The following is a 24,897-nucleotide window of genomic DNA, read 5'->3' as shown; positions in this document are numbered from 1 at the left end:
ATTCTGCGGAGGTTTTACGGCTGAGAGGTACCTAAAATTCGCAAAAATGTTTAAACAAATCATACAAGGTTACACTCTACATTAAACTTTAATTTTTTTTTTTCTTTTAACAAATCGATAACTTAAACATCAATATTTTTACTATTTTATTTTATTTTTTTATTTTTTATTTATTTTTTTTTTTTCTTAAACAATGAAATAACTTTTTTGTTTCGTAAGGCTACAAAAAAATAACGACGACAGCATATATTACTAGGCATACATACATTGCTCTACAATTCTTTTTTTTTTCTCCCGCTAGTCAGAAATAAAAGATTACAGCCACGAGAGCCTCATCACTAGACGTTACTTAATGAAATTCTTGACCTGCATGACCGTCGTCATCCTCGCAATCGTCGGTTCGAAATTTACAACCAAATCTTAAAAGAGAGAAAACAAATCAATAATGAAGAGAAAGAAGGAATAAATGGTAGCAAAAAAAAAGGAACAACAACAACAACAACAATGACAATAACAAGAAACACGTTTTTCTCTCTTTCTCTTTTACAGAAAAATTACCTCTTAATTCTTTAATTAGCAAGTTGGACAAATTTTCTTTTCCATATCTTTGGCTGGATGTTTATATTTCGGGGTTTTGACGTAGACACTTTAAAAATGTAAAAGACACAGCGTTGAATCGAAGCGTCGCGCAAACGTGTCGAGGAATGTTGCGTATATTGTATATGATATAAAAGCGATTTTGCGTTTTATTATAAAAAATCTCTCGTAGAAAATCTACAAAAATGAAAATGCCTATTTACTCCATTGCGCGAGCTAATTGACGATATTATTACACCCACGAAAATATCATATTTTTTACACTTTTAAAGTGGCCTTGTTTGATATTGTGTTTCGATCTATAAACTTATAATTTTTTTTTGTTCTCTTCAAAGTAGACGTATTTTTGTCGTACGTTTATACGTACACAGATGCGTTTATAATCGATATTCTGTATTTGTCTATATACACAATACTAACAAAACACTGAGATTATTCTGTTCTCGTATCTAACACATACACTTATATCGGCGAAGCTCCAAGTTCTGACCTTTGGTCTAAACTTGGAGCTCCTATATATTCCTTCTTATTAAACACATAATTCATCTACAATTTTTTTTCCAGTGCTAATAAAAATTTCTCTTCGTGACGATACCGCACAGCATTATACACACGAGAGCAATCAAATTAATGCAATGAGAAAAAAAACCACGCTGATTCTCATCTAAATCGAGTTCGCGCTGATATCCTGCTTCTTGTGTCACGTCTATATTTTTTTGTTTCGTTGCTTCAATATTGAATGTGTGTGTGTATGTATTTGTTGCTTTGCTGCGATTCATCATATTATGTGAATTTGTTTTTCTTGATTTTTGTGTTTACAAAAATGAATAGTTGGATATCGAAAACGAAAAGTAACATATCATTTGAATATCAAAAGACTATACATTATGATATAAAAGCTTTTTTTATTCATACAAACAAATATATCACTTTAACAAATGATTGCAGTTTACGTGTGTGAAAAAAAAATAAATTATGCGATACTTAAGTCATGCATTTTGTTAGCGAATAATTTTTTTTTCTTCAATTATTTATTTACCGTGACAATAATCAACGAATAAAACAATAATAATTGCGATGAAAAATAATACATAACAATCTTTAGCGTAGTTCTGTCGCCATCGAATCTATACATAAATAAATATTATTCGTGTTAATTTTGTATATCTTTAATGAACAATGATGTGTAATCGCAGTGAGCAGACTTGCCTTATAGTTTTTGTGTGTATTTTTTTTTTGTTTTTTGTTTTTTGTTTTTTTTTGTTTGAAAAGAAGAATAAATCGGCTGATTGTGACATTTTTCAATATGTTCCATACGTTACGACCCTTTGAAAGAAATTCTTCGTTGTCTTTTCATACAAGCGAATTTTCAAAATTTTTTTTCACCAATTCATACTTAGTTTAGGTATTAATTTTACTTTATGAGTTTTTTTTCACTGCTTATTTAACCCACTGATTCATTATACTAGGCATATAATTCTATACAGTTAATTTTTAATAAATCACAAACACCATACTGTGTGTATTTTCAACACTTTTCTCTATAATTACAATAAATTTATCCAATGGTGATCACTCGAAACTCGTTTTTTTCCCTCTCTAGTTTACAAAGCTTAAACTTAAGCGATCTACAATAAAAGACCATTAAATTGTAATCATCAAATTGGCACCATATAATATTGACAACAACAAAAATGATAATCTTTTTGTTGATTTTGCAAAAAACAGTAAGGTTTTGATATTAGTAATAACTTTTTGCACATGTATTTTAATGTTAAGAGTCTAGTTTATTTGTATATTTTAACGCACAAGTGTATAACCGAATAGTTACCTACTTTTGAACTTGTGAAAAGTATTACATACACCAACGACTCACATGAACTTTTTCTCCCGTACGTACAACCAAAAACGAAAAGATAACTACTTGAATGGTTGTTTATTTTTGCTATAGTTACAGTCTACTTCTTTTCGTTTAGCCATACAGTTCTATTACTAAATAACGAATAAAAATCCGCACCGTCATTAAATCGTAAAACTGTCACAATCACCTACCCACTAATCACATGTTACATTTGTGAGGTTTATTCTTATTTCATCTCTTCTTAGATATTTTTTAAACGTTTAAATGGTATTTATATATAATTAGTTTTATCAATATCTGCGTATAAAAAGTTTTTCTCTCCTAATAGAGAAAGAGTGAATGTGATTAAAAACGCCCTTCCCCTTTTTTGGTTTATGAAACTTTTGCATTTTTCAGCTTGTATAATGGTATGTGTACTGGATCAAAGCGCATATCCACGTGTCGATGTGTCACATAACAATTGGACGCTTCACATAGTTCTTATGTTTCTTTTTTTTTTTAACCTTATTATTGTTATTATTATTACTATTACTATTTCGTTAGGAAAAAATGAGATGCGATTTTATATAATCAAAACGCACATCATTAAGTAACTTTTTTCTTAAAACTGTTTTTAGTATTTATTTTTTCAATGATACCTTTGTAGTATCTGTACATAATTTTGTATAAAAATGCATGTCGCTCTTTTTACTGTCAACTTTTAATGCGACAGAACAGAAAAATCTTACTAGGCTTAGAATTTTGCAAAGTTTGCTGGTCAATATTTTCATTTATGTAATAAAACAGAATAGTCGGATTTGGGAAGACCATAAAAGTGAGTACTTAAAGATTTTCACGCATGTCAAATATCACCTTAAAAATTTAGCAACGTCTGCAGAATTACTGATATTACTGAATCGTACGCGAGAAATATTTTATCATTTTTGTCAGTTAAAAAATGAATTTTTATTGTTGCTATAAAAAAAGAATAGACATAAAACAATAACAACATTTAAAGAAAAGAGACTCGGCATGCTTCTTTGAGAAAATTTAATTAGTTTCATCTTTAGTTTAATGTATGATAATATATTTTTATCTATGTATGCTTACTTTGTTTATATTAAAAAATCGACTTTCTAATTCATTTTTTCATCTTTTTAATAATGAGATAACGCATAATAAAATATACATACACGCATCACGTTAAAATTAAAAAAAAAAAAAAAAAACATAATCTAATACAAACTAAATCGAATGGCCAAGGTATTTACAAAAATTGTCATTACTAAGAGAAAAAAGTGAGGTAAATGTCAAATAAAATGTGCTCAACGAACAATATTTTTAAAATCGGACTTTTTTAATACGTGCCTCATACTATAATGTTTACGTATGATTTTAATATCCCGTATGCAAGTCAAACGTGTTTAATAGTCATTTGATTCGAATAAGCTTTTGAATAATATAATGATGATATTCACAACAAGGCAATTCGTACAAAATTTTTAGATTTTATCAAAATGCATTTTGAATAGGCGTTTCAAATCCCAAAAGAGTAACATCATGTTAAAAATAATTGATAAAAATCAATTAGAACATTGATTTGTTACTTTTTTGTAAACCGAATGAAAGAGCGATAAAACATGATCGATAACTTGGAAAAAATATATATATCTACACAGACTATTATGAGTATAAAATTTTTACAAGGAAATATTAGCATTAGAATAAAGAAAGAGGAAAGAATAAAAATTAGAAGAGAGAAAAAGAGAGAAGGAGAGACGAGAAAAGTTGAACTGGGCCGTAGGGACGAATGATTGCGCTTGATTGTAAATGTGGAATCAAAAAATCAAAAAAATTACGTCAAAAAAGTGTTGAGGAAGTGATCGCATTGCTAGTACCTAAATCCAATACGCATACCTGGAATTCGAGCGAGTCAACACACTTCTGCCTCTGAACTGTGCGGTGTTATAAGTTAAAAAAAAAAAAAAAAAAAAAGTTCCTTACTCGCACGACTACAGGCGGACATAATTATTTCATTATTTTTCATTAACACGAATTATTTTTCATGGTTTTGGATTAGAGACTATTAGGGGGAAAAGATGTAGAACTATTACTGTGAGCCAGACTTAACATTGAACCGCTGAGGCTTTCGTCATCCGGATAAGATTCCTTTGAAGCTTCGGCTATTGCTAACGCACTGAAAACAAAAATTATTCATACGTCAACCCGGAATTTTCGATACTTATTCTCAATTTTCTCGATATAATAAATATCTCACCTGAATCCGATTCTCGCGCTTTCTTCGTCGAAGTAATGGAGCTCACGCTCTTGCTTTTCGTGCAGCAATCGTATTCGCTCACTACGCTCGTGCAAGATCTCTTGCGTTTCGTCCTCGAGTTTCTTTTCTAAAAGTGCTCGTCTCACGGACACTCGATCCTCGAGTTCGCGTCGTTCTCGATCACGCTGAGCCTCCGCCTGCATCTTGTTCTTCGACTGGTACGCCATCAAGATTTCAAGCTCGTGATTCAATCGTTGCTATAATTTGAAAAAAAAATTATATGTATATACATATATATTTGATATTTCTCTTGTATTAAAAATATTGAGATTTTATCGAGAGTAAAGCAACAAGTACCTTGAGAACCTGGCACTCAATTTCTTGCGATTCGTCCAAACGAATACTTTGCTTCTGAAGCATTTCAGCAATACTCTGTTCGTACTGTTCACCCAGGAGTGCGAGTTTTCGCCTTTGTTCCTCCTTCAATTTCTTTATTACAGATTTTTGTTCGTCCTTGGGAGTTGTCTGCAATATCTGGGCTTTCAGTGCTTTATACTGGCGCGTTTGTATTTTACACGTTTCCCTAAATTGCTTCCTGATTTGCATTTCTTTTTGCTAAAAAAACAAAATTGCGTAGAAACAAATGACTCCATGTGTTTATGAAAAAAAAAAAAACATTTTTTTTTCTTTTTTAGTATAAATTTCGGAATGAAAAATTTAATCCGATAGAAGACAAAAAAATTGCAAAGATGCGGTTTACCTTCAGACTTTTGGGTTGCTGTTTGAGCTCAAGCGCATGCTTCTTACGCAGATCACGTTCGGCACGTTGCATATAATCTCGTTGATTGCTAAGTTCAGTGTTGTGTTGCCGTTGGATTTGTTCCTCTCGCAGAGCATGAACGGCCCTTTGTTGTCTGTACTCCAGCTCTTGCGTCTTCTCGTGATGCCGAAGAAGCATCGCGTGAGCTTGTTCCAGCTGTTGCTGTCTCTTGTTTAATTCCTAAAAGTATGAGAAATATTGATGGTCACACGAATGAGAACAACTAACACGTTGTTCGATAAAACACAATACTTACTTCACGAAGAAGCTCTTGTTCAAGAGCATGGTAGTTGAGTAATTTTTTTCTGCGGAATTTACGTATTTCCAAGTCTAGATACTCCCGCTGTCCACGCGCGAGTCGCTGCTCCTCTTGAGCCTCCATCTGCCTGAGACTGTCTTTTTGACTCTGAAGAGTAGCGTCCCGTTGTCGCTTTGGCGTCAGCTCGTCCTGTGATAGTTCCTTCTTCCACCTCTCCTTGTACGCCTTGTACTCCCGTTTTTGCTGAGCCTCAAGAGCCTTGCGATCAGTTTCGTGCCTGTTCGTGATTTCTTTGTGAAGCTTCTTTTCTGCATTTTGATTTTGCTTTTGTCTCCGCTCGAGCTCTTGATGATGCCTAGCCTGTAGTTTTTCCAACTCTTTGCTAAACTGCTGCATCAGATTTTCGTACTCCTTTTCAAGCTGCTGCTTGTGAGACTCGACTTCGATCTTACACCGTTCCTCTAATTTCATCTAGTTAAGAATAAAAAATGGGATACGTTTTTATATCATGAGAGACATAGAGCACCGAGTATTTAAAAGACAAAATAAAATCACTACTCACCAACGCGCCATGGTGCTCTCGTCTCATCCTCTTGTAGCCGCTCATCTGTTCGTGCATCTCCTCCTGCATGTGTTCCTTCTGCTGCTTGGTGACGATCGACGTGGTTCTGATCGTCGCAAAATTGTTAGCGCCGTGCTCGAGGAGGTTCGCGGTCATGCCTTGAGCACCTGCCATTCGGTTGTGTCGATTTCTCATCGAACCAGCCATAATACAAGCGTCGTTCGTGTCATTGGCATTGTTTGGTAAAGGTAGGCTATTGGTTGATGAACTTTGCGAGCTTGCCGACACGCCCATCGAGTGAATCGAGTGCTCGGAGGTAATGCTGTTGCTCTTGCTGCTGTCACCACCTGTTTGTTCGTCAGGAGTGTCTGTGTATCAGAAAGCGAGTCGTACCGCGTTTTCAGGAGAAACAATCGTTTCGTACAACAGATTGAAACTTCTTTTTTTTCATTCGCGAGTAAAAAAGAGCCACTAGCTGATTGTTCAATGAAAGTTTAAAATTAAAGTATGAAGAAGAAAAAATTTAATAGAGATTTGAGATTTTTATATCAACGACTGGTTTTTTTTTTTTGTCAGTTCATAAGATGCTTGTTTACGCGATGTCAAATTTTTACTCAAATTAAAGTTGATCATTAAAAACAAAGAAACAAATAAACTTACCATCAGCGTCGCCTATTTGACTCTCCGTTTCACAGGTGTCGATCATCAAAATCTTTTTCATCTTTCGATAATTTAAATTATCTAATTCCCGTACGGCAGCCTTTGTTCTATTTATAAGATCTATCAAGACTTGGGGCGAGCGCAGTCTTGTTACAAAAGTATGCTGCAGAACACAATATGATTTTATTAATGTTTGTAAAATTTATTTATCGTTGATGTATAATAGAAAAACTGCTTTTTGAAAAGGAGAAATTTGTCACAAATTTTTTTTTTTTTTTTTTTTTTTTTTTCTTACCAAAGAGTGAAAAGAGTTTCGGTAAAATTTAAATGAAAAAAAGAAAAAGAAAAAAAAAAAAAATGTACATTCATTACAGCGTGCGGTTTGGTATACGCACCGATAACAGTTTCCCGGAAGCTGGCCTCTCGCTAGGACTCTTGGTAAGGCAGATCTCGACGAAGTGACGGAATACTTCCGTCCATTCGGCCGAGTTCAGCGTCGGCCTTTCGTTTTGGGCAATGTGATAGAGAGCACTCATTGCGTTCATGTTGAAGTAAGGCGGTTTCCGTTCCGCTGTAAATGAGTAAAATTCTCATGAATTATCGCCATCGTACTGTCACAACAGCATCACAAGTAACAGCTTCGAATAAATACGATACGTAAACTTAAACGTTATAAAGTCATATATAGCATACGTGTTGGAGATAATATGCAATTACATCAATAATAAGATGTATGATTATCGAGGAAAATCTACAAGTTTCATTTTGGATAACCAAAACACAATAAGAATATAATTGCAAACAGTAAGTATATAAATAAAATGGCTACTCACCCAATTCAATACACGTGATTCCTAAGGACCAGACGTCGACTTTACCGTCATACTGGCCTTCGTCCATGGCTAGTATGACCTCCGGGGCCATCCAGTAGGGCGTACCGACGAAGCTGTTGGCCGGGCACTTGACACTCGCAGAACCGAAATCTGCGAGCTTGACTGTACCGTTTTCCGTAAGCAGGATATTGCCAGCCTTCACGTCCCGGTGAATCCTGCCCAACGAATGCAGGTAGTTTAGGCCACGCAGCACACCCTCACATATCGCCGCGATCTCGTCCTCTTTTAGTGGCCTCTTGTGCACCTCGATTATGTCCGACGCGGAACCCAGACAGTATTCCATGACCAGCTGCAAAGAGTCAGAAAGTGGAGCAGAAGGAGGATGAGGTTTTGTTCAAGTGATTATTGATGCTTTCGTTGCCATTAGAACCCACAAGCGTTAGATGCAACTGCGAAAAATGAAAACGTTTCTTACCCAGGCAGTGTGATCCCTGAGATAGCAACCCTTGTACTCGATGGTGTTTGGATGCTTAAGTTGTCTGAGAAAGCGTATTTCCTTGAGTATGTCCTGCCACTTTTCCATAGTCTGCTTACCGAGGTAGGACATCTTTTTAATGGCGACAATTTCCCTGCTGATGAGGCACCTCGCGTAGTAGACGGCGCCGAAGCTGCCATGGCCGATTTCTCTCAAGTCCTCGAAGATCTTCTCCGGATCGTTATCTTCAAAGAGCTCGGCGATCTCTGGATCCTTGAGGCTGCCCGGCCTCGGCTGTGTCGGCATAATCTGGCTGTCACGCGACCCACCACGGCCTGCGCCCAAGGCCCTCCGGTTGTTGTTTCTGCTGTTGTGACCGACAGCTCCGGCCGCCTCACTGACGCTGCCCACCTCGACTTCCAGCTTCTTCTTCCTTGTAGGCTTGCGCCTTTCCTGGCTGCCACAGCTGCTGTTACTGCTGCTACTCCTACTGCTCTTGCGGGCGCAGGCCTGCTGCTCGTCAATCCAAACCTGACCAGCCAGCTTACTTTCCTCTATCAATCCATCGCCCTGGCTGTATGTCGCTTGGCCTGTTGATACAATTGTCCATCAACGATTAGATGATTTTTTTTTTGTTTGTTAATAAATATCGAATTAGCCCTAACATCGTGTACCTAAAATTGCACAAGTATTAATATTCTCAAATAAAATTAAATATTTTCAACAAACTTATATGATGCCATGGACAAGGATTATTCCATACTGTTTTGTTGTTTTATTTACAAAAAAAAGTTTTTGACATTTTAATGTGTTATGAAGTATTCAAATGAGGAATCATGAGGTGTAACACATAGTAAATAATGAATTACTTTAATCTTATTCAATATATTATACAATGAATCAAGTGATAAGACAATAATTTACATTTATCCTATCATTACTGGACTTTAATGTATTTTTTATCAGTGTACAAGAAATTGAAAAAAATGCCTCTAAACGAATTAAATGCTATATTGTACACTTATTTGAATTATACTGAATCTAAAATTTATTTATAAGTATTTGTTGATTTTGATGAAAAAAAAAAAAAAAATACGAATGCAAAACTAAATAAACACAAGAAGTTTATCAGAGAACAAAGTACTGATATATTAAGAAGTTATTGATTTCATCACAACTTTATTATCAGAGTATAAACGCATGTGTGAGGGTATATTTTTTATAATGAGTAAAGATGATCAAGAATGAAAGATCATTGAACTCAGAAAAAAAAGGATTAAGTTACACCCAGGAGATACAAGTTTCAACAAACTGTCAAAAGTGATTCACTCCTAATTTAAAAATATCATTGATATACTTATATGACAGTGGAAACAGAATATCGAACTCTTTGATTTACTTTTGTTACATTAAACATTTCAGTCAATGCCTCAAAGAAAAACTTGGAGCTCTTGAATAATTCACATATGTACAATCACTCCCACCACTAGTCTAGTCTCTGCAGAGGGACACACACCAAAATGATAGTACCTATAGCTTACACGTTCATGGAATAATCAAAGTTTACACTCAACTAGCACTGACTCATGTGTATAATCACTAGATACACAGACAGGTATCTCGTGCACAGTTACATGAAAGTGCACAAACATAAATTAAACTGAAAAATGGGGATAAAAAAAAATAAATAAATAAATAAAAAAGGAGCAATGAAGAGAAACGTCATATCCCAACTCACAAAGCATCTAGAGATCAGTGTTGATCCAGGCTGAGCTCCATGTCAAGACAATTAACGCCGTCTGCTTTTACGTGGTGGCCCAGTCTGTCCCGGGCCTAGTTAGTTGCCATACAACCGCATTCCCTGAAGATGGTTTTTGAGTAGTATCTGTTAGGTACCTCTTTCCTCTCAACCTGTAAGCACCAGTTACAGCACATCCAGCATATCAGAACACACACGTACACATTAATTGTATGGGTATAGTTTATACACAGCAATAGCAGCGGGTATTGTGTCTCTCTTCCAGCAGAAGACCAAAGCGGAGCAAATTTACTTATATAGGTAGAGAGAGAGAGAGAGAGAGAAAAAAAAAAGAGTTAACAGAACAACAAAACTGAACCAAGTACCACGCAAAACTTCAAATATTTTTCACGGAAGGGAGGGTGAGTAACGCATCACCAGCTGCAGCAGCAGTATCTGCTGCACAAAACACAGAAAGAAAAGAAGAGAGGAGGAGGAGGAGCAAACAGCGCGCTCGCGAGAGCAAGAGCAGGCGAGGAGGTAAACGAGCGAGAAAGAGAGTGGACGAACAACACACGGACACGGAGGATTATGACGACGAGAGAGACGTTGTTCGAGCGGATGATAGAGAGCGAGGCAAAGCAGGCAGAGGGGGTGGAATGAAAGGAGAGAGGAGGATAGTGTTTAGTGGAGTGTGTATTATACAAGAGAGAGAGGCGCGCGTGAGTGCACTAGAGTATCGCGCGTCATTTTTCCTCTCGTCTACGTCGTCGCCGTACCAGCAGTCTGTATACATATGTAACTATATGTATACCCTATAGCACATATCAGTCCATCAGTCGTCTGCCTGCCGTTTATATGCCTTATCCGTCCGTCGTTCGTCCCTCAGTCCCTCACCAATCAAAATGGCGAGAGGAAGAGAGAAGGAGATATTTTGTAACAAACCTATATACATGTGTGTATGTATTGCTTATATGTTGTATACACGGCAACACGCAGAATTGGCATTTATAGCACTTTGGCAGGCAGGCACCCTGCAGGTGATCCAGGCAGTATAGTTTACAATGATACAGATTATAACAACCGTACGTCATAATTATATTGCATACACACAATTTATATATACTCTAGCTAATAGCTGAAACAAGGGTCTCTCTTTTTTGCTTTCTATACCCAATGGAACGTAGTTGTAGGTATGATAAGTAATGATAATGGTAGTATGATGATGGTTGCTGTTGCAGAGATGAAGAGTTATGGAATTGAAGGAGGCATGCGCACGGCAACGGGAAAACACAAAAGGAGATTAATAAGATTGCGGAGCTTACAAGCTTAAGTTCTTCCATACATTGCTTCACTATATATATATATATATATATATATATATATATATATATATATATATGTGTATGTATGTATTATAAGCTCATTCACTTATTCACTAATGGTAAACTGCTCGAGTCATAAAACACAACACACCGCACTAACACTATCACTATATACATGTAGGAATAGGAACTTAGGTATAGTAGGTATATAACAAACACTAAGTACTGTAAGTACTCTCAACTTTCTGATGATGGCTACGCGTCAAGGAGTTGCTGGCCGGCGACGACCTCATTGTCAGGAGTCGTTGTTCTCCTGTCCACAGTGATGGGTATATACTCTATTTTAAGTATCAGTTTTTACAGGTTTACTACATTTACCGCAAACACAAACATAAAAATATTAAATGCGACTGTGTGCAGATGACGATGAGTTTATTATGACACGAGTGCGAAGGAGACAGCAGCAGCAGCAGCAGCAGTAGCAGATGATATGTATATATTTGAGGGAAAAGAGAGGGTGGTGGGAGGAAGAGGCCGGATTTATTCTCTTTCTCTTTTGCTCCAATACGAAACGTATGTATGGGTTCGACGACACAAGCAAGTCATCAACTTTTTCTTATTTCTACGCTCACTCTTTCTACTGTTCTGTTGATGTGTTTCTCTTGCAAAAAACGAGGGTGGATCGCGTATTCGCGTGTCCTCCGAAGGGTCGTTCGTTGTTGTCTCTCGCAATTCACCTACATGGCTACATTCTACATTGCTACGCTACGTACCAATATACCATACATACATACAAATGGAAGAATGGCGAAGTACAGTGTAATATATACAGGTATACATTGCCATGAGGGGGGGATGGCGAGGGTCGAAGTTGCCTAGGCTTCCCCTTTACTCCCTCTTTCTCTTTTCACACTCTTCACAGTCCTGAATCCTGAACCGCTCAACCCCCCCGAGAAAGGGCTTTGTGCACCCCCTGACCCCCTCCTCATAATAAGCCGCATCAACACACAATTATATATTTAGAGTGTAAAATCCTTGATTATGCAGAAGTTTTATTATTTGGTGTATGTTTTGCTTTGAATATGCGATACGTTATCTTGAGGGTTGAGGGCATGATGGTATGGAAGAGAGAGAGAGAGAGAGAGAGAGAGAGAAAGATTGGCAAGGAAGGAATCTTGAGCATGCCCGTTCTTATATAGTCGCACTTCCGGTGGGATTTTCAGAATTTCAGATCTGGATGGATTATAATTATTGCTTCGGGTGACTGACTGACTGCAGTAGGTACCTATGTAATCGCACTCCAGGGGGCAAGACACAGTGAGTCATTAAAATATTTTTCGTATGATTAGTTGTTTTGAACCGAGAGTTACAAATGTAAGTATATATAATATATATATATATATATCTCCTCGTTAATTTAGAAGCGGTATCCGTGCGATGATTGTATTTGTTGAACATTTTGTTAAATTAACCACTTTTAAAGTTACTTCGAACGTTGACATATGATAATTTGGAGAAAGAAAAGTAATATCACATTTTTAGACATGACTGCGCTTAACACATAATATTATGAGTGAAAAGTAAAATATGTGTACTTGTTTCGCAAAAGGGAGCGAACGTTACTTGTATGCATATATGCTTACTTTTGGACACAAATATGTTTACATATTATGCGCGCTAACGTGTCTGTGTTTTTTTTAGCTTCCATTTGCCAGGTATACCTCTGGCTTAATAATTTATTGATGAATACAAAAAATTTTGTTTATTACCAGGTATCTTTGGGCAAAATTAATATTCATCCAAAATAACATATCCAATAGATTAGAGATGTTTTTATTCCGAAACTTTTAGACGCACATCAGAACCGTGTGCTCGGAATATAAATATAATCATCTATATTTTCATAAATTGAAAAAATTCTGAGCATAGTTTTTTTACAACGTAAACGACAAAGTTTAGTAATACCCAATATGTTTGTCACGGTTAAGAAATGGTCCACAACTTGATACATCCAATGTAGTTCTATAATTAAAAAATTATATAGTTAACAATCAATTAAAAATAACGGTACGTTACGTTGCTAGGGCACAAAGTACAAACATGAGCGGCCGAAGGGCACGATTGTCGTATGTTTGTGCCCGAGTCGCGTATAACGTTTTTCTTACCGAGGACCCAAAGTGCAATTTTGTGCCCGTGGGTACACTTTGCGCCCTAGGGCAGAAAAGTGCTTTGGGCCCGTGACCCAAGGGCGCAAAGCAGCGGTTGCACTTTGAGCCCATGGTAATGGTAGTTTTCCTACGAGTTTGAAAAGTCTTTGTTTGCGAACCGAGAGGTTTATGGCATGAGTTGAAGGCGAGGGCCGTAACGAGGTTCGTAAAGGAGACTTTTCGAACGAGTTCCGGAAAACTGCTTTTTCGCTCGAGGAAGTACCAGCCTCCCAAAACCACCTGAGGGCGGAAAGAAAATTAAAACTTTTAGGGACACGTGTACGTTAGCTAAAACATTTTCTCTTTACCAAGGTAAAAATCTCACTTTCTTCACAAAAACTTTTTATAAGTGGTGAAATTGAAAAAACAAAATTAGTCAATAACTTACAGACACTCTTTGTAATGCGCGTGTATAAACCCATATACAATCATGACATAAATTCTTGTCTATTAAGAATGATATCGTTGAACATACGTACAAGTTTATAAGTGTAAAATTTTACGTATATGTATAACATAAAAAAATGTGTATGTGATTCATACAAACACACGTCTGAAATATATTACGTGTAATACAGTTTTCCTTGAAAGGGTCGTTTTCGTGTTAGGCAAGCTGTGACTGCATGTGCACTGATACGTGGTATACAATTAGCTAAAAAATACAAAATTATTGAGATCCAAATTTACAGCTATTAAAATGTAGACATATTTTTCAATGCACTCAATATCGATTTTCATGAAAAGTTTCGAAATATCCTTGGATGATTCACGATGATTCATTTTTTTAACGTATGTTATACTTATATTTCTATTAATTTTCGAGGTTCCTTAAATTGATAAGCAAGGCGTGCTGCGCACAGCACAATTATCTTTAATTTTTTAAACCAGTCGGTAGTAATTTACCAATGAAATACTTTTTTTTCTTCTTGTAACATCGTTTCTGTTGGATATTCGAATCAATGCACAAAAATAGTAACACATAAGTACATACCGATTTCATTTACCGATCCGAAATCGGTATGTTCGACTATGTTCGGCTCACCATGAGGACTTTCGCTGAAAACAGAGTGATTCATGCTAAAGATATATAAAAATATTTAAGCACCCGTGAATGTAAATCTCTTGCGTACATTATATGTACAGACTATGTGGCATTCCCGTTCGCTCAGAAAGCTGTATTGTATGAATCAACCGTACGAACTAAATATGCTAACTGTACGAAATGCACAATCGAAAGGATAATACAATTTTGGATCACTAGACATAATTTATCAAATGCTCTTCTACGCGACCGCGAGTATATTATATGTACTTTGCACGATTACTGAATACGTCCAAAAAAGAACATTTCATTCGGTTGGATTATGCACGTAATTAGCCGATACGAGCAACAATGCGAGAGAGAGAGAGAGAGAGAGAGAGAGAGCTAACATTTGATTTACCGTTGGATGAGTTGTCTGTTGTAGGAACTGTACCGGAAGGAAAACCCAATGTATGTATCATTATAAATATTGTCCATGCGTATATGTTTATTGTAAAATACACTATTTACCATTGTTACGTTGTAATATACCGCGTTAAGCAAGTGCACGAAACAACTTTCTGATCTTCCAGATCCTTTACTCAAACTTTTTCACAATAACACAATGGCGAGGAAAATTTTTTTTCATTCATATGTCAGGATTACTTTTTAATATTGTTATACTCCTATTGTGATGCCGAGGTAATCTCTGACGAATAATTAAGAGAGAAAGTCGGGGCAATGATCAAGATGAGAATTCTCAGGAAAGTGAATGTGAACTTACGAAAATTTCTTCATTGTGAATCTGTACCGACACGAAAACCAAACATGATATTGTGTTCTCACGAGTATTTCATGAAAAATTAAAAAAATTTTTTAATAACAGGACGTGTGTCATTGTTGAAAATCAAGCACAGCGATTCGCGAGTCATTTTTATTTGTCCAAAATTATATTACAATAAGTAGGCTCAGGTTTCATTTTTCCACTTTTTTAATTTATTTCGTTGAAACGCTGTAAATCAAATTCATCCACTCAACCAACAAATTTTTTTTCCGTGAAAATTACTGCAGCATTTGCAAACGTAAATTTGGAACTTGTATGGAGCTTTGTTAATTTTTTCAAATCTTTGATAGTCATGCAATCGACAAAACCGATGTTAACAATAACATTTTTTTTTTAAATGCAATTTTAGTGCCTCCAATAACTTTTTGAATATACATTAGATTCGAAATAATACATGTATATACTCATTTCGACAAACAAAAGTATATACCATACTAATAGTGTTAATACAAAGTTCAGCAACAATTCCATGTTCAATATTAAATTTTTTACACTAAGTAGCACTTTTTTATGTTACAGGTACAGCTATCACAATTTTTTTTTTTTTTTTTCCATATGTACAAATATTTTTAAAAATAATAAAATAATTTCTTGGTTTCCACGTATTGCACGCCAGTACGATCAACGTATTTCCAACAAAAATTGTTTATTGTCTATTGTCAATACAATAGATCTTTGGCAATCATCTCGATTTCACTCTTTTTTTTTACTGTTCTCGGTAAAATCTTTAAATATTCCTGATGCCGTTTTCGCTTGCGTGACATTTCCTCCTGAAGTACTCGTTAAATCGAAGAGCTGCATACCTATAAAGCAAATAATTATTAGTTAAGACGTCAAGACTTTTAAAGTTGCTACTACATAAATTTTTTTTTTTTTTTTTTTTTTTTTTAATCAAAAATACTGTCATCTGTACGAGGTGGGCAATGATCTTTCATTTTTGCGTCAAAATGAAGGTCACTTACTCTAAAAAGTCAAAGTCGATATGTGAATATTGACTCTGTATGAGACTCCAGCAGCCCCAGAAGAAATGCGTCATTAGTACAAATTGTTTAACTTGCTTGTACAACTTCGCAATTTCATCTTCGGACACGTCCTCGATATTTTTGTAAGTCCGCAAATAAATCTTGAGCCACGATTTTTGCAACTCTTCGTCGGGATACAGAGAAAAATCAGGATTATCCACTCCTGTCGAGCCATTAAAATAAATCATTCGAGCATACCTTAATTTTATCCTTATCTTATTTGTTTTCCGATAAAAGCTATTATCTCACCAGCGAATTCAGCAAAATGATTTGCTATGTCAAAGGCTTGACTGTTGTAGGCCGCATATTCGAAATCTATAAATGTTACTTTGTTCTCTTTTTGGTTGTAAAGTATATTCGTCAGGAGCAAGTCGTTGTGACAAAAGACAACAGGAGAATCCATCCTCGAAAGATTTTCCTTGAGAGTTTGATACTCGTGTAGCAACGAGGAATGAGGTTTTATCAACTTTTCGAATCTACAAGTTACATTTTCGATGTCGTAAAATTTTGAAAAGCTTGTGAAAAATTTATATGTAACAGGAAACGCTTACTTTTTTCGTTTTTCTGGATCGTCGAAACTTTTTGGCATCAACTGCATGAACTTTTCGGTTTTTCGCCATATTATTGGCTCGCTTTGATTTTGATCGGTACTTGACTGAAGCAAATGCATTTCAGCCATACGCTGAGCTACAAGTTTATAAATTTCTGGCTTCCTAACTGTGTCAACAGTAAGCGTATCGCCTTCGATGAACTCGTAAGCAAGTCCATTGTCAAACGTAGCATAAATGGAATGCGTATGACCGGCCTTGTGTAGTGCCTTTAAAATTAAATTGAAAAGTTTTATAAATAAATGAAGAGAAACAGAAAACTTGTATGCATTAATTGTTTTAACTGTAAAATAGTCTATGTATACCCTTATATTCCTAATTTCCTGCTTCCTATCAATAAGAAGATCAGTTTTGTGCCCATAAACTCTGACTAGCACCATTTCATTATAGTTATCTCCACACCAAATTCCTACCAATTTATTTGATATTCCATTGGTAAAGATCTAGAAATTTAAAAAATTCTTACTTTTCCTGTTATTAAGTCTCGCTTATCACGAGTTATCTCGTATTACACACGTTACCTTATGTAATAGCTGGTCAGAAGGCCACATAGGTCTCAAGAGTTTTACAATTTCCATAGCACCGTTTATTATGTCATTTTCACAAATAGAAATATTGAAGTGCGGCTCTTTTATTCCAGACTCCATTCCTAATGCGTGATTTATGGATCAAAATATTGTAATTGAAAACTTGAATATATGTAGGGATATTTTTATTGTTACATGAATCTTATTTAAAATGAAATATTGAAAAAAAATTCGAATTAAATTTATTAGTAAACATCTAACAATTATTTTATGTAATTAATATGAGTGCACACTAATTGATAGTAAATTAAAAATTATAGCAGATATTTTACATTTCATACTTATGAATCTATTGTTTTTAAGTAAATAATAACAAGAAATATGAAACTATATGTTTCAAAACGCACAGTCAAAATCAAACTAAAAACGCAGGTGTAATAAACATTTATAAACGTGAAATACCTTAAGATGGTGTGTTGCTTATCAGTCACAAGGTATTGAATCACAAAAAAACAACCTTGTCTTTTTATTTTCTTATCTTTCTTTAGATGGATAAATTTAACTGCAAGTATTTTTTTTTTTTTTTTTTATCACTTGACACGATTTTGTTTGAAATTCTAATAAACACAATTTGAAACTCAAGGTAAGTTATGCTGTATCGAGGTAGAAGTTTTCATCGATAACGTTTTTTCAGCTGAATACTCTCCAGAAAGATGAATTTTTTAACTTTGTGAGACAGTGGCTCAACTGACACTGATCCAACAATTGCCAGGCCAGTTGTTGAGTAGCATTTGCTAGCTGATAACAAAATGTAAACCATCACAGACTAGCTGCTCCAGTAGCATTATGATTGTTAGAATTAAAACAAGGTACCCACCTCACAACTCACTTCCCTCTCTCACTCCATCTCTCTCTGTGTGGCACTGTTGTGTAGCATAGTCACATGTCTTCATGGAGTATAGTTAACTTCTTCTTGGAGTAGGGAAAAGCATTATACCTGTTCAAATGAAGGAAATTACTGGTTATTCAGCTGCAAGTTATACTTAGTGCAAAAATGTTCTCAAACGTCCCATGTGTGCCTTTGAACATGCAGTGCTGTAATATATTACATGTATCTCTATTCTCCAGCTATCCAGTAACTGTTATAATGCTTAATTAAATTTATCTTGTAATTGAATCATTCAACCAATCAATATAATTTAAAATAAATGTTTGCTTTTATTTTAAATCATAATTATAGTGTCGCTCATGCGTGTATGCACTACTGTTTCACGCATTAGGCATGACAAACGTACTAGACAAAAGACAAATAGTCAGAAGCTCAAATTGAAAATGGAGAAAAAATCAATAAAAAAAAAAAAAAGAAATAAATAAGTTGCAGTTACAACCACACCGAGACTACTCCAAATTTGTATGATTTTGCAGTTTTAATCTTATTATTAGTTGTTTCCAAGTATTCACTATAAATACACTCATGCAATATTAGTGCAAAAATATCACATGTATTTCGCGAGTAGGTGCAATTATACATGTATACTTACACCAAATTAACCGACCACGTATTTCATCAAATTGACAATTAAACACAACATTTATCATTTGCTGGTTGCTAAATAAGTTAAGTACTTAGTTACTCATGACTGAAATTTTGTTGCCATTGAAATAGTAAGTAACGATGCCATTCACTACGCACGAAATTTGCAACAAAAAAAAAAAAAATACGTGACAAACAAAATTTAGTAAGTACTTAGCAGAGAATTGCAGAAACAGTGGGGCAAAGCAAACACACTCTTCGAAGTTTCGGATTCGGACGTGAGAGATCGATTTCCCCAGCTCCCTACCCACCCACTTTCCTTTCGCCTTGCTCTATATACTAAACAGGATCCGACTACATATATAGAAATGAGAAAATAAAACTGTGACAGAGTTATACTTTGTGAAGATGCAAATCATGGACGTCGCTCTTATCGTCCTCCAGCAGATTTTACAACTTACGCATTGTATGAAAACAAACAAAAGTCACAAAAAATACACAAAAACATAACCCTCTCTAATTCAAACCTAGCCTAACCCTTTATTGCTCCCACAAATGACTCCGAAGTGCTGTGAATAGGCGTCTGCTTTGTTGACATTTATGATGATGTAAACAAACGATCACCAATGACTGCAAGCGAAAGTCGAAGCAAATCTCGTATGTATACTTACCGGCTTTATCGTGAATAAAAAATGGCAATTAACAAATGTGCTCGTCAATGTTTTTTGGTTAAACAAATCATTGCAAGTACATGACTATATTTACAGATAAATAGTTTGAAACAAACGTGAAAAAGTATTTCATGATTCTGCAGTTATTTTTTTTTTTTAACATTGCTGCCAACAAAAAAAATTTCCATATACTTGATATTTTTCTCTGCATTTGTTTCTACATTAAAAATTGTACCGAACATATAAAAAAAGTTTAACCACCTGGGCTGTGGCCTCAAAAAAAAATGCCATCGTGCCCAAGCGGAAATAATTTTGTTTCATAAGTTGGTAATAATTATTTTTAAAATTAGTAGGAAATATAAAAAAATAATAACAGTTTCTAATGTCTAGATTTGAGACAAGTAATAAGACTTATTTACAATTGTCTGTCATAAGTTGTTACTAAAACTTTTAAATACTTATTAGTTATTATTTTTTTTTGCTCGTGAGATCGAACGGTACAACCGTGCCCATAAAGATTATTATTTTTTATTGTTTCTTTCTATCTGATATAGAATATAAAAAAAATAAATATACTATAATATTAACAATTATTAATAGCAATTAGTTTTTTCAAAATCTTAAAAGTCAAGTATTAAATAGTGATCATTAATCATAAAAGTTGTTTCTAGTTACTACTTTTTTCCATGTTTCTATAATGACATTCGTGACGGAAGAAAAAAAAATAATAACTGATAATAATACTTATTTGAGTTTATTATAGTTTCAAATCTGGACTTTATAAAATATTACTATTAGTTATTATTTTTTTTCGTTACTTAATCACAAAAAAAATTTCCGCTTGGGTGCCGACGCAATTCATGAATTTATATACAACATAAAATATATGTGTACTAAATATAAACAAAAAAAAATTCTGTTCGAATATTTGGTCATTTGCGGTTTGAAATATAAATAATAAAATTGTTTACATTGAACAAACATGTAGTTTCAGTAATTTTCTGCTATAAAAAATTGTTACTTACACTATAACTCGAAAGTTTAAGTGATAAAAATTATATTTGAAACGCCCGAGGAAAAAAAAGAGAAAGCGGTTTATCTTTAGATTTAAATACATTTGCAATGTCGTAAGAAATTTTTTTTTTTATTTCATCTGTTTTTAGGAATCAAAATAAAGTACTGATAATTTTTATCTCATTTAATTAATTATTAAATTCATTTAATACTTCTTGGATTAAAACGCGGATATCATACAATGAACCCAAAGTTGATGTTTTTTTTTGTTTTTTTTTTTACATCAAATGAAATGAAATTGATTAAACAAACATTTCGGCTATTGTAAAAAATACATGTACAAGTTTGTTTTAATTAAAAAAAAAAAAAAAAACTACTTTGTTCGCACGTAGATTTTTAAAAATAAATTTTGCTCAATACGAAAAAAAAACACTTTGATATTAAAAAGAGTGCTAGTCCACATAAATTTTACAATTGATTCAATTTCAAAATAAAGGGTAAAGTTAAATTTATCAATAAGTATATGAAATGCAATACATGTACACGGGAATCGAGTCACATGGCTTACTTATTATCAGCGCGATCGATCATACTCTTTTTTTTTTTTTTTTCAACAAAATTTTGTCGTGCCATAAGTTAACTATATACTTGTATGAATTGTAACTTTCATTTAGTTTTTTCATGCGATTTTAGAGCACGAATGTGATAAATGTACTTATCATTGCAGTATTATTACTTTGTTTGTTGAAAATAATGCTGCATAAAAACGCATAAATACCCATGTGTATCGGTTACGCAAGTGAGATTATCGACGTGTTTTAAGGAAAAAAAAAAAAAAAAAAAAACGTCAAGTATGTACAACAGTTGGTTTAATTGAGTACAAGTGGAAAATTGCGCTCCATTAAGTATATAGGATACACCAGCGTATCTATGCTCTCCCTACGTAATGTGTATACGGACACTTGGTGAAGTATAAAATAATACAGGGGGAAGGGGGAAATTGGTGTTTACTAATGGCGATGATGCATATTAATTTCAGCGAAGCAGCTTTGGTGCTCATACCGTATCACAAGTTATGCATAGATTGAGGTTTGAGCTGCATATGAAAAATTGCTATTTATGTAATGCAAAAATTATTTTACCAGAAAAATTTTCATTTAGAAGTGAAAAGAAGCAGCAAAGTAAAGATACCGGGTATTCGAGAAAATACGCTTGTTTAACGGATAAGTAAAAAAAAAAAAAAAAAATGTGTGACACGTATATCAAACATCAACGTTGCCTATGTAGTGCTGTGACTGATTGACATACGACACCCATATAGGAAGGGACGCTATTCTCCAAAGAACAATAAGATATAGGCAAGATTTATCCACAGGAGAAATAAGAAAAGAGGGTCACTTGATAACGATTTTCCGGATTATTTACAAAAATGCCACATTATCTAATGTCATTTGAAAATTTTTCCCCCCTAACACCATCACTATTCTTACTCCATAGCCGTACTCCTAATAACGATAACTCAAATCTATCTCTCGACAATAATAACCCTCGCGCTGACCTGTGCATCGATATATAGACATGTATACATGCAACGTCATGAAATGAATTTTTTAATAAGAGAAAAATCTAGAATATACTGTCAACGAGGAGACCATTGCACGACACACATGGAGGCAAAGAGAGACGGAGCAACGGCCTGCTGCATAACTCTTGTCTCCGACCAATCCCCGGCGACGATTTCTGCAAATATTTTTATCGACTCGCCGATATTGGACGTCTATATAAGCCCGGGCACGAAGATCAGCCGATCCAGAAGTCGACAATTGTTTATCTTTCGATTGTCACCACACTCGTGCGCTCGTTTTTATTGTTGTTGTTGTTGTTGTTGTTCATCCACTCAATTGTCGAAGCGCAATAGGCCAAAGCATGGAGATCTTCGGAGACGCCAAGACGACCGGCCTCGAGCACCTCACCCTCGAACAGATGCTCGAGGACAATCTGCCCGAGCCCATCCTCAAGGAGGTCAAGCGAATCATCTATGGCCGCGAAGTCGAGTACTGTCGCACACAACAAGGCGATTCCTTTTCAAAATAACACTTAAAAAATGGCACAAATGATGTTTCAACCGCATACCGATTTCCACCAGGCCGATCGAGCTGCCGAAATTCGAAAAGGGCGTGCAGTGCGACCTCAAGGGTTTCAAGATGGGCGGTGCTGTCGAGGAGCAGTTGAGGCCCCCAAGGATCGTGCGGGTCGCCGTGATCCAGAACTCCATCGTCCTGCCAACAGATGCGCCGATCAAGGAGCAGCGCGACGCCATTTACAAGAAAATCTGCAAGTACGTCGAACACGCGGCCTCGTGCGGCGCCAACATCGTCTGCCTCCAGGAGGGCTGGCGTGAGTATATACTTTCACTACAGCTGCCACTTTACCATAGAACCGGATGCACATAAATATGTACACGCAGTAAAACGTAAACTAACCGATTTTCCAATAATCCGCAAGCATGTATTGTGTTTACATGTTTCGTCTCTCCACAGCGATGCCCTTTGCCTTCTGTACCCGGGAAAAGTACCCCTGGTGCGAGTTCGCCGAGGAGGTGGACTCGGGCCCGACGACCGAGCTGATGTGCTCCTACGCGCGCAAGTACAAAATGGTGATAATATCGCCGATCCTCGAGCGTGACGGTATCCACGGCGAGGTCATGTGGAACACGTCGGTGGTGATCGGTAGCGACGGCCGAGTGATCGGCAAGCACCGCAAGAACCACATTCCGCGTAAAAACGACTTCAACGAGTCAACCTACTACATGGAGAGCAACCTCGGCCACCAGGTCTTTGACACCCCGTACGGGAAGATAGCGATCAACACCTGCTACGGGCGTCACCACCCGTTGAATTGGCTCATGTTCGGTATCAACGGAGCGGAGATCGTTTTCAATCCGAGCGCCACCACCAAGACCCTGTCGGAACCGCTGTGGCCGATCGAAGCGCGCAACGCGGCTATTGCCAATGGCTACTACACTTGTGCCATCAATCGAGTTGGGACGGAGATTTTTCCCAATGCTTTTACATCCGGGGATGGAAAACCAGCGCACAACGATTTTGGACACTTTTATGGGAGCTCTTATGTGGCTGCTCCAGATGGCACGAGAACTCCGGGGCTGTCGAGGAACGAGGATGGCCTGCTCGTCGCCGAAATCGATCTCAACCTTTGCAGGCAGATAAGGGACTTTTGGGGCTTCAGGGTGAGTTTTTTTTTTTTTTTTTTTTTTTTTACATTTTCATTTATCGGTAAAATGTTGGACGTGGTTACACGTGTCGGTAATAATTAATACTTACCATGTCGTGATGAGGTAGGAAGAAAAATCGGTAAGGATAATTTGTAATTGTCGTATATGATTTAACTCGTGGGGGAAAAAAAAATAAAGCGATTCAAGTACCCCGCAGGTATTCTCGAGTAATCTTATTTGCGTGTCATTCAATATGAGTAAATTTTATTAAAATAATTCAAGATTGTTACTATTATTATGTGTTACAGATGACTGCGAGACTCGACATGTATGCTGAAGCTCTAGCCAAAGCGGTGAAACCTGATTACAAACCACAAATCGTTAAGCAATAAGTAAACAGTTTATGTATTCTTGCTGTAAAAAAAAAAGAAAAAAAAAAAAAAAAGAAAAAGAACAATCATTTTAATTTCGAACGTGCTTGACTTTTAAACGGGATCGTCAAATGTTTGTCTGCAGAACACTGTATTTTTTTACCGCTTTAACTTGTTGATTTAATTATATCGATCAATAGTCATTTGAATATTTTAGTATTTATATGTTTTTCTATATTTTTATTAATAAAACTGTTGAAACAATTCTATGGAGGGACGCATGTTTACTTTTTTCCTACAATCATGTCACATCATTGATGAACATAATCACACATACTATAATAATAAATATTATTCATCCATATATGTTAGTGCTATGGGTTCAAAAAGTAGTCTCGGTTTTGATTTATACTGTACGAAACTCGTGACAATGCATATTAAAGCTACCCACAAAGGAAC

The 24,897-nt window shown here is 35.6% G+C and overlaps 3 protein-coding genes across 12 annotated transcripts; 1 reads left to right on the top strand and 2 right to left on the bottom strand.

Annotated features, from left to right (window-relative positions):
• Positions 1 to 146: 146 nt before the first annotated feature.
• On the bottom strand, positions 147 to 14,604 carry Tao (Serine/threonine-protein kinase Tao). Of its 9 annotated transcripts, none has more exons than XR_001339071.2 (12): positions 10,063 to 10,951; positions 8,325 to 8,914; positions 7,850 to 8,198; positions 7,412 to 7,587; positions 7,017 to 7,179; positions 6,357 to 6,724; positions 5,792 to 6,265; positions 5,476 to 5,715; positions 5,073 to 5,330; positions 4,716 to 4,972; positions 4,355 to 4,634; positions 147 to 419 (listed from the first exon to the last, which is right to left on the bottom strand). XR_001339071.2 is itself a non-coding variant. In XM_089598586.1 (12 exons), the coding sequence occupies exons 2-12, from the start codon at positions 10,067 to 10,069 to the stop codon at positions 4,514 to 4,516; spliced, it is 3,003 nt and encodes a 1,000-aa protein (XP_089454712.1). In that variant the 5' UTR covers positions 10,070 to 10,235; positions 14,586 to 14,604; the 3' UTR covers positions 147 to 4,513. The 9 variants fall into 9 exon arrangements, 8 of the variants coding, with proteins under 8 accessions (XP_089454712.1, XP_089454710.1, XP_089454708.1 ...); XM_089598586.1 differs by adding an exon at positions 14,586 to 14,604 and having other exon boundaries at positions 147 to 4,634; positions 10,063 to 10,235; XM_089598584.1 differs by adding an exon at positions 12,020 to 12,058 and having other exon boundaries at positions 147 to 4,634; positions 10,063 to 10,235.
• An 858-nt stretch (positions 14,605 to 15,462) lies between these two features.
• eas (ethanolamine kinase 1) lies at positions 15,463 to 19,787 on the bottom strand. Of its 2 annotated transcripts, none has more exons than XM_014357085.2 (9): positions 19,550 to 19,787; positions 18,494 to 18,613; positions 18,079 to 18,414; positions 17,611 to 17,738; positions 17,395 to 17,532; positions 17,033 to 17,298; positions 16,731 to 16,957; positions 16,422 to 16,644; positions 15,463 to 16,262 (listed from the first exon to the last, which is right to left on the bottom strand). In XM_014357085.2, the coding sequence occupies exons 4-9, from the start codon at positions 17,734 to 17,736 to the stop codon at positions 16,187 to 16,189; spliced, it is 1,056 nt and encodes a 351-aa protein (XP_014212571.2). In that variant the 5' UTR covers positions 17,737 to 17,738; positions 18,079 to 18,414; positions 18,494 to 18,613; positions 19,550 to 19,787; the 3' UTR covers positions 15,463 to 16,186. The 2 variants fall into 2 exon arrangements, with proteins under 2 accessions (XP_014212571.2, XP_014212570.2); XM_014357084.2 differs by lacking the exon at positions 19,550 to 19,787 and adding an exon at positions 19,158 to 19,329.
• A 2,878-nt stretch (positions 19,788 to 22,665) lies between these two features.
• Positions 22,666 to 24,715, top strand: LOC106642328 (beta-ureidopropionase-like). The gene is made up of 4 exons (XM_014357078.2): positions 22,666 to 22,889; positions 22,982 to 23,232; positions 23,376 to 24,082; positions 24,376 to 24,715. Exons 1-4 carry the CDS (start codon positions 22,762 to 22,764, stop codon positions 24,457 to 24,459), a joined length of 1,170 nt encoding a protein of 389 aa, XP_014212564.2. The 5' UTR covers positions 22,666 to 22,761; the 3' UTR covers positions 24,460 to 24,715.
• The last annotated feature ends 182 nt before the right edge of the window (positions 24,716 to 24,897 follow it).

This window comes from Copidosoma floridanum, unplaced genomic scaffold (genome assembly GCF_036245765.1).
Source record: "Copidosoma floridanum isolate Cflo_tuat_1 unplaced genomic scaffold, Cflo_Japanese_pri ptg000006l, whole genome shotgun sequence".
Taxonomy (NCBI): Eukaryota; Metazoa; Arthropoda; class Insecta; order Hymenoptera; family Encyrtidae; genus Copidosoma; species Copidosoma floridanum.
This window is presented reverse-complemented; position numbering and strand designations above follow the sequence as displayed.

What these genes read in the sequence shown, in the direction of transcription:
- Tao (XM_089598586.1), bottom strand. An exon ending in AATCACGTGTATTGAATTGG is followed by an intron (nt 7,588 to 7,849) that starts GTGAGTAGCCAT and finishes ACTCATTTACAG; the next exon opens with CGGAACGGAAACCGCCTTAC. An exon ending in GAGAGCACCATGGCGCGTTG is followed by an intron (nt 6,266 to 6,356) that starts GTGAGTAGTGAT and finishes ATTCTTAACTAG; the next exon opens with ATGAAATTAGAGGAACGGTG.
- eas (XM_014357085.2), bottom strand. Translation starts at nt 17,736, where the DNA reads ATGGAGTCTGGAATAAAAGAGCCGCACTTCAATATTTCTATTTGTGAA. An exon ending in CTGACCAGCTATTACATAAG is followed by an intron (nt 17,533 to 17,610) that starts GTAACGTGTGTA and finishes TTAAATTTCTAG; the next exon opens with ATCTTTACCAATGGAATATC. An exon ending in GATCCAGAAAAACGAAAAAA is followed by an intron (nt 16,958 to 17,032) that starts GTAAGCGTTTCC and finishes TGTAACTTGTAG; the next exon opens with ATTCGAAAAGTTGATAAAAC.
- LOC106642328 (XM_014357078.2), top strand. Translation starts at nt 22,762, where the DNA reads ATGGAGATCTTCGGAGACGCCAAGACGACCGGCCTCGAGCACCTCACC. An exon ending in ATCTATGGCCGCGAAGTCGA is followed by an intron (nt 22,890 to 22,981) that starts GTACTGTCGCAC and finishes GATTTCCACCAG; the next exon opens with GCCGATCGAGCTGCCGAAAT. An exon ending in CTGCCTCCAGGAGGGCTGGC is followed by an intron (nt 23,233 to 23,375) that starts GTGAGTATATAC and finishes GTCTCTCCACAG; the next exon opens with CGATGCCCTTTGCCTTCTGT.